Source organism: Tachysurus vachellii, chromosome 1, assembly GCF_030014155.1.
Source record: "Tachysurus vachellii isolate PV-2020 chromosome 1, HZAU_Pvac_v1, whole genome shotgun sequence".
In the NCBI taxonomy this organism is placed as follows: domain Eukaryota; kingdom Metazoa; phylum Chordata; class Actinopteri; order Siluriformes; family Bagridae; genus Tachysurus; species Tachysurus vachellii.
This window is the reverse complement of record NC_083460.1, coordinates 26,687,276-26,695,931: the sequence shown is the minus strand read 5'-3', so window position 1 is coordinate 26,695,931 and position 8,656 is coordinate 26,687,276. Positions and strand designations below refer to the sequence as shown.

At 40.4% G+C, this 8,656-nt stretch overlaps 1 protein-coding gene across 1 annotated transcript in view; it reads left to right on the top strand.

Moving 5' to 3' along the window:
* The first annotated feature begins 410 nt into the window (after window positions 1-410).
* polrmt (polymerase (RNA) mitochondrial (DNA directed)) overlaps window positions 411-8,656 on the top strand; it is a 40,478-nt gene continuing 32,232 nt past the window's right edge. The window contains exons 1-5 of the mRNA XM_060880408.1: window positions 411-607; window positions 1,303-1,401; window positions 2,143-2,900; window positions 3,153-3,286; window positions 8,292-8,478. Of these exons, the coding sequence (XP_060736391.1) occupies window positions 472-607; window positions 1,303-1,401; window positions 2,143-2,900; window positions 3,153-3,286; window positions 8,292-8,478 (1,314 nt within the window). The 5' untranslated portion in view covers window positions 411-471. The remainder of the gene's footprint in view (window positions 608-1,302; window positions 1,402-2,142; window positions 2,901-3,152; window positions 3,287-8,291; window positions 8,479-8,656) is intronic.

The window sequence follows — 8,656 nt, the reverse complement described above, 5'->3', positions numbered from 1 at the left end:
TTGGGGTCCTTAAAATGGGGTCACTGGTCATTTTTTTCCCCCTAACATGTTAATTCACTTTAATTGTTACACTATAATCATAATCTGTGTATATCTTTGGTTTATCTTTGTTTAACTCAAGGAAAATGTAATATATGCCAACCAACAGCATACTAGGGAAGACTGACACCTACAGGTGTACAGGTGAATTGCACGTTTTATGTCTAAGAGCTTAAACAAACATTTAAAAAGTATATGGAAAAAGTATCTATTTTTTTTAATTAATAAAACGACACTAAAGATAGAGCACCCTAGACTCTAGTGTTAGGTGTAGAAATATCTGGGACTTGAATTGTTTTGAACAAACAATTTTCTGTGATCGTTTTTCTATCCTGAATACCGGCTATCGATAGTCTTCTGATCGCGTCTGAATGAAAATGGCCGCCAGGTGAGAGAGTAACGCGGCTGTTGTGAACTCTTTAACATGCCGAAATGTCACTTTTAAGACTCTGCGCTTTTCCCAAACACTTAAGCGGTAGATTAATGTTCGAGAGAAGTGTCTGCTCTACAGTAAATGTCAACCGTTGTCGACTCAGACTACGGAGTAACAGCGAGAGAGGAACCAGAGGTAAATAACACTATTAACATTAACCTGTACACAGAGATGGGGGACTCGAGTCATATGACTTGACTCGAGTCAGACTTAAATCGCAAATTTGAGACTTGCTTGACAAATATATATAAAAAAAAAAGACTCGACTTGACTTTGACTTGACATTCATGACTTGAGACTTACTTGTGACTTGCACATGTTGGACTTACTCCCACCTCTGCCTGTACACATAGAAGCTAACGCTAGCAGCTTAGCACGTGTTGGTTACTGTATATTGTTCTCTTAGCTTAAGCTTATTGCCTTTACCCTGACCTGTAGTCACCTTATACAAGCAATGCACAAAATATTTACATGTAAACAGGTAGCCTAGTGGTTAAGGTGTTGGGCTACTGATCAGAAGGTCGAGGGTTCGAATCCCACGTCCACCATGCTGGCACTGAGGGCCCCTGAGTAAAGGCAAAGGCTCTTAACCCCAAATTGTTTAGTTGTATAAAATGAAAAAAATAAAATAAATAAATAAATAAACTACTGCTAAATATCAATGGTAATTATATTTGTTTACACTCGGTCTAATGGAGCAGTGTTTATTGGTACAGCTGCTAATGTATTTATATTAGAGGTTTTCTGATACCAGTGAAACACATTATGGATGACCCCCCCACCACACCCCAGATTCATTTAGTTTCACTTTTTTTTTCCTGTTTTCTCAGACAACCCATGGACAACACTACACCAAAGGGATTACTCCGCTATTCCCAAGAAGGAAGAAGGGAGAAGAAGAGTGTGGGAACAGTCTCATTTGTTGGACGGTATTATTCTTTCCTCTCTTAGCCTGGTGATCTTAAGATTCACAAAGTGTAGCTGTGATGGTGGATCTATCATCTGTCTTTACTACTGTAATTGTAATCGTTCAGACTGACCTAATTTGCTCATTTTAGTTTGCTCTGTTTGACCTGGGGTTTCCAGGCTAGCATAGTTTACACTTTAAACATACTTTTATTTCAGTCCTGACTGATGTAACTGTTTTGCAAAATAATTTATGTGAAGATGAGATTACGGTGAGAAATGACATTTATTGAAACAGGTTTGTGAAGACTGGGCTATGTACAGGATTTAGCAAGAGAATTTTTTCCTAGAGTTTTCTGGAGAGCCTGGTACACTGCCCCAATAAACCAAATGGAGGCAGTTTGAAGGACATGGACACAGTACCTTAGTTTTAATCACACTGGCCCCACACCTCCAGGGTTAGGTGTTTGATTTCCATCTCCGTCCTTTGTTTGTGGAGAGCATGTTTTCTGTGTGCTTCGGAGAGTTTCTTCAGGTTCTCCGTAATGATATTTTGTTGTCAATTTTAATGCAACATTATAGAAGCAATGAATGGATTTTATTTCACTTATCAGATTTGTTACATGCTCTGTATAAAACTGTCACTGTTTATAACAATTTTTATTTACCTACTGAATTAATATATTACAAATTATGTGATTCTCGCTTTTGGGGTTATTAGTCTTTTTTGGATTAACTGTGTTGTTGATTGTTTTCAATTGCAGTTCTCGAGGCTCGGATGCAACAGTTGCAGTCAGACGTTTTACACGTAAAACATTTGAAGGTTGAAATTGTGCCTCATGGTGAAAAAAGTGCCACTCCAGTGAGGAGTCAAAAGACAGAGGCAGAAACTCCTAAAACTCTTCAGTCCACTAAAAAAGGTACCACTAAAGATAACCAGCCGTCCAAAACACACGTGAGCCGCTGGATTGAGAAACTGAAGCTTGAGAAGTCAAACAAGTCTAAAAAACAGTCGTCTCTGCAGCAGAAATTTCAAAACAAGGCAGCAACAGCCGGAGCAGCAAAAAGCAGTAAAGGAAATCTGATGGGACCTGGAACATCCCTGAAAACAATATCTACTGCCCAAAGGAGCAACCAACCCAAACCCGGGTCCACAACGAGTCCAAAGCCTAGTCCACAACGAGTCCAACACTTAAAAGTGTCTAAACATAGTACAAGCGTGGCCTCGATGAAGGAAGATCCTGAAGAACTTTCCAGAGCTGCAGAGCTGGCTGAAGTCGAAGAGCTTGAAGAGATGATCGGTGAATGGACTCCGAATGCTGAGAAACTTCTGGAAGATAAAGATGGGAACCATTATGGTGACGCCCAGTTGAACCTGCGCTGCTACTTGGAGGCATGCGTTTTTACTGGGGACTTGGAGCGAGCACAGCGTTGCCTGTTTTTTCACCACAGACACCTAAGCAAACGCAAATCACTCTCCATCAGCGCCTACAACATCATGATGAGGATGTGGGCCAAGAAGGTGAGAGCAAACCCTGAACGAATACTTTATTTGTGTTTATAAAGATCTGCATTATATTGTGTATATACTATATTGCAATCAGAGTTTATATTATAACAATTACTATGGTGTATTAATGCAAGGATGCTCTGTACTATTGGAATGAATGTCAAGAATCACCAAAAATGTTTATTTGGTTATACTGACAGTGCAGAAGTTGTTTAGTGCAGTCAGATATTGCGATTAAATATTCTCTTGGCTGGATCGTTGTAGGGATCCGTGAATCACATTGGTCGCTTGTTCGCTATGGTGGAAGAAGCAGGCCTGAAGCCCAACATAGCGTCATACTGTGCAGCTCTGGAGTGCATGGGCCGCAATGCTGAGACCTCTACACGCACCATTAACAGGTAAATATTCTCAGGCCCAAGTCAGACGTCATTGGTGAACAGGAGTGATGTTAATGACTTTGTCAGGAATTTAGTTTAAGGGCAGTTCATGTGTTGATCTGATTCATTAGTTATATTCATGTTCAATCACTCACTCACTCATCTTCTACCGCTTATCCGAACTACCTCGGGTCACGGGGAGCCTGTGCCTATCTCAGGCGTCATCAGGCATCAAGGCAGGATACACCCTGGACGGAGTGCCAACCCATCGCAGGGCACACACACACTCTCATTCACTCACGCAATCACACACTACGGACAATTTTCCAGAGATGCCAATCAACCTACCATGTCAACCTACCACCTGTCTTTGGACAACATATATATATATATATATATATATATATATATATATATATATATATATATATATATATATATATATATATATATATATTTAAAATATAATCAATAATATAATGAAAAATCAAATATTTGAATGGAAAAGCTCATTTGAATAAAACGTGACAGAGCATGAGGTTATAGGAAAATAACTAATAACAGGAAAGTGTAACGCAGCCTGACATGTAGTGAACTGTTACTACTTTAAAGTTTACTTTGGTATAACAGGAAGGACATACTGTTTAGGGAAGTCATTAGCCATCCCTAGTAATTGTGTGTTTATTAATGATTGAAACATCATAGTTTTTATCTCTTTATAGTTATGATTCATTTCATTTGTTATCACAGAGGCTGATGAGGCAACAACTATAGCAGCAATACACTCTTTTTCCTTCTCTTGAAGTTAGTGAGACAAAAACAACAAGCAAAGCTTTTTAATTATTGCGTCAGTGTGATCTGCTTTGGATACAGATCAACAAATACTCTGGTAATGTTAGTAGGAAAAATACTGTTTTAAATTCCCTCTCACACATATGCACTCACTGTCCACTTTAATAGGAACATCTGCTTGTTTATGCAGTTTTCCCATCAGCTCAACAAGTAGCAGTATTACAGTGTGGAAACGTATGCAGATACATGTCAGTAGCTTCAGGTAATGTTCACAGCGATAGAAAACGTGTGATTTCTGTGACTTTATTGTGGTTGTTTTGGTCAGATAGGCTATTTTTTTTAAATGGCTGAACTCCTGAGACTTTCAAACATAAGTCTTAAGAGTTTACAAGAATAGTACAAAAAAAAACAATGCTTTTTTCCCCAAGAAATTGATGGATTGATTCAATAGGCTTGTTTCTTAATGAATGCAAGTTTCAGAGGTCTGTTAGAAAACCTTCATGTTCATGTGAGTGTAAGTGCTCTGTGATGATGCTTATGGCCGCCAGGGGTCAGTGTGTCCCATTTCATATTCCCAAATGTTCGTAGCAAGTTTAGAAAACCATGCAATGTAGACAAAAATCAATCTATCCTTCCTCTTTACGTTGCCCAGTGTCTCTTGAGACGCTTCCAATGTGTTTGTAAGCATATTTTTTAAACATTCTTGGAAGCTGGAGCAGTGAGAGAAGGTGTTTGACAGATCGTTTTGAGCAGACCCTGACAATGCCTAAAAATAGAAATGCCAATTGTTATGGATCAGTAGAGTGTGTGTGTGTGTGTGTGTGTGTGTGTGTGTGTGTGTGTGTGCGCGCTCAGGGTGTGTTTGTCTTTCATTCTGGTCTGGGGGGTTGAATTTCTGTTGGATAGAATGAGGCACTAGCTACCGCTGGAGCTACAGGATGCATCAAATCATAAAGGAGATAGAGGAGAAGCAGTGTGTGTGTTCTGTGACCACGAACTGTACTGTCTTCACTCCCATTGGTTGTCGTTACACCAAGTCACTCACACACATCTGCATAAAGTTCAACTTTTCAGAACTTTGTCACGCCACTAGACACACAACAACATGTTGTCCCTAGCTTGTGCCATGTTTATACACTATTCATTATACACTCTATTACTATACACTGTTTGTCTTGGTAAAGATTAATGAACATCCAATCCAGCTATACACAGACTAGGCTCTTTTTTTTTTTTTTAATACTGGTAAATACTGGAACATCTGTTAGGTTCAAGTGATCCTGTTAGTTATTAGAGTTATTGAGGTTTGCATTAAACTCATTCAATTCACCTGACCAGACAAACAGACTAATAACTATATGAACCCAATAATATATATGATGAATTTAAGTGTGTTGTGATTCGCACCACTGTAACAAAAATCCCCACTTGTATTTGATGGATAGAGCAGCACTCGTTCCTCATTTGGCCCAGCAGATGTGAAGGTGACTGTTAGCATCCAGTCTGACAGGAAGGGGTGTGTAGATGTGTGTGTATGGGGCAGGTGGTGGCAGATCGATCTCTGTAAGGCAATAGTAATGACATTGTGCTCTTGCAGCTCAGCTCCTTTAACTTCAGTATTCCTCTCAGTCTCTCAGTTCCTGTCACCTTTTCCACTCAAATTTTTAACAGCTTTCTTCAACTGACATTCTAGAATTGACAGCTGTCTGCCGTGTGTGTGTGTGTGTGTGTGTGTGTGTGTCTCAGGCGTTCAGCAAATGTAAATGACGCACACAATGTTCTAAAATGGCACGGCCTGACGCCCGTAGTAACTGTTCCTGGCTTTAGGCATCTCTGTTTGTTTAAAACTTCTACGTAGCAAAGTGGACAAAGAAATGCCAAAGGAGTCACATCGATTAGGCCATGGGGAAAGTTGATAACTGTGTGCGTCATAATGAGCTCGTGTATGAAAGGCCAAGGAGCCAGTGATGTGATTGTTACTGAGTCACAGGCAGCTTTTCATGCCCAGCCCCTCCCATGCATCTGCTCCAGCCCTTCACTTAAAGCCCACAAGAGGGAGTGCGTGCTCTGTTCTGTTCCACCTGAAACGAGTCTCTTTAAAATTTAGAAACGTGCTTCTGCATGGCCCAGCATCTCCCTTTGTCTAGGTTAAGATGGCATTGTAAATAGATTAAAGGCTTGGTTCAGCTTCACGTGGCTTTCTTGTTTTCCAGTTTTCTCTGCCATGAAGATGTCCTCAAAAACAAATATAACTAAAATAAGTGTCCGGTGTCTTTTCCATGGTATTTCATGATGCCATGGGTGTGACTCGTGTGAAATTTTAAAGACAATGGTGGTAACACTGAGCAATGTTAGATAAGTTACATTTAGGTGGTGGGATTTTAAACTCGGTTGTAAAAACTGGATTTCTCTCTAATTGTCAGTGCATTATGGGTGTTCTGTGTGATTGAGGATAGTTTTTGATCACGAAGCTGTTGTAGTACATTGTGGGCTTTTACAAGCACACTGAATTATTCTAGTACAGATAACACCAACATAGTGGACAGAAAAATGCCACATGGGCAGTTATATGCGTTCGGTTATTACTACTAGTCGATTCCACATGATCTGTATGAGCACACACCTTCATAGACATCTATTACAAGAGAATATCAGTTAAATGATTGTCTGAATTTTCAGTGGTTAGATTCCATGTCTTCTTCCTATATGAGAGCCAGCTGAAGCTCCACTCTGCTCTCTGTATTCACCTGTGAGCGAATTGCAAATGACTAGACAGTCAGTAAGGCAGTCTAGATTCCTCCTGCTAAGTTATATTATTAATAATTCCGCCCACGGCCACATCAAGCAAATCCGCGCTCGGCAGACGTCGAACCCTCGGGTTGGTCTCATTTGAACAACGATTCCCGTGCATTTTCTTGGCCATATGGCGGCATCCTGTTAGATGAGAACACTTAGCTCTGTCCCAAGACTCTCAGTGTCAGCGCAGGTATTTGATATTCTGATGTCGTGAGTCGCTCTCGCCTTCACAATTGATGCATTAAGGCACGATTTGGAATTCAAGGCGGCAAGGTTTTGCAAAAGTATCCGAGCAAGAGTTCCTGGATGGTCACAAAAAATAAGGGGAAGATTCAAATTGTATACGGCGTGCTTTTCATCCTTGTCGTACTCGAATACATTTGCATAAACTGGAGGTCAGGGATGTACAGCATTTTTTCACTTTTGTTGAAAACATTCTGCTGCTGCTGTTACTGAGGGTCACTTTAATGGAAGTGTGTTACTGCTATTTGTAATCATAACATGACCTACTGTAGCACCAACAGTACTACCAGCTTTGCGTTTCAGTGCAGCGTCACTCCTTTATTCCATTTACAGCTCTAGAGACTAAAAAACGGACCGCACAGATTAAACCGCTCTCCTGTGTTAGCACCCTTTTTAAAAAACAAGCAAATATAGATATTTCCTGGTAGAATTCTCTTCCAGTAATGCCTATAAAGGTTGGAGGTATTTGTAAATGGATGTTGGTGTTCTCCATATTTCCTTTATTCCTCTGAGACATCTCAGTCCACTCGATGTTGCGATTGAATTTTTTTACATTTGTCAGGTGTCTTTATCCATAGCGACTTTCTAGTGTCTTTCCTAGTGAATTTATCTCCTTTAAATGACTAAGGGTCATGCTTAAGGGCCCAGCAGTGGCAGCTTGGTGGCTTGGGATTTGAACTTTCAGATTAGTAGCCCATCACCTTAACCACTGAGCTAACGCTTCCCCTAAAGTGTTGCCTTCACTTATATGAATATGTTTGGCTTGAAATCTTTGTCTATGGTTTATGTCTTAACCTCCTGGCAGAGGTAAGCCTTTCTCTCTCTTGTCAAATAATTCCCTAATATCTTCATAATTGTAAATATTGCATGGTTACTGTGATCTTACTAGCTGATCCCCAACTCATGTTTAGTCGTGCAGTCCAGACTTCTATCTCTTTGTAGCATCAGCAAGCAATCTAGCCAAGAACTGCTAAGTTACATAGGAAGATGTACAATTAAGATGGTACAAAACATCCAGCCAACATATTTAATATGATCAGCATCACACAGTTACAGTACGTTAACCAGACAGTTACAATTACGTAGCTTACGTATTAGCCAAAGGATCCAGGCCACAAAGCAATAATGAGCTTGAAACTGACCAGTGTATATAGAAGGTGTTTACCTTTCCCACTTCCTTTATGTATATGTGTAGGTGTCTGCAGCAGATGGCTGAAAGTGGCCTGCATTTGGACAACATGTTCAGGCAGTGTGCTTTCAAACAGGATGAGAGAGACGTGGTACTGAAGGCCATCCGTACCGTACAACCCGATTACGAGCCACACGCCACTTCTGAACGGCCGCACTGCTCGTCACCACTGGTGGAGAACTTTTATACACAGGTATCCAGTTTTATTCATCATTCATCATTCATTCATCTTCAGTAAGTGCTTTATTATGTTCATGGTGGATCCGGAGCCTTTTCCCGTGATCACATGGCACATGGCTGGAATACAGCCTGGATGGGATGTCAGTCTGTGCACACACACACAAACACACACACACACACACAAACACACA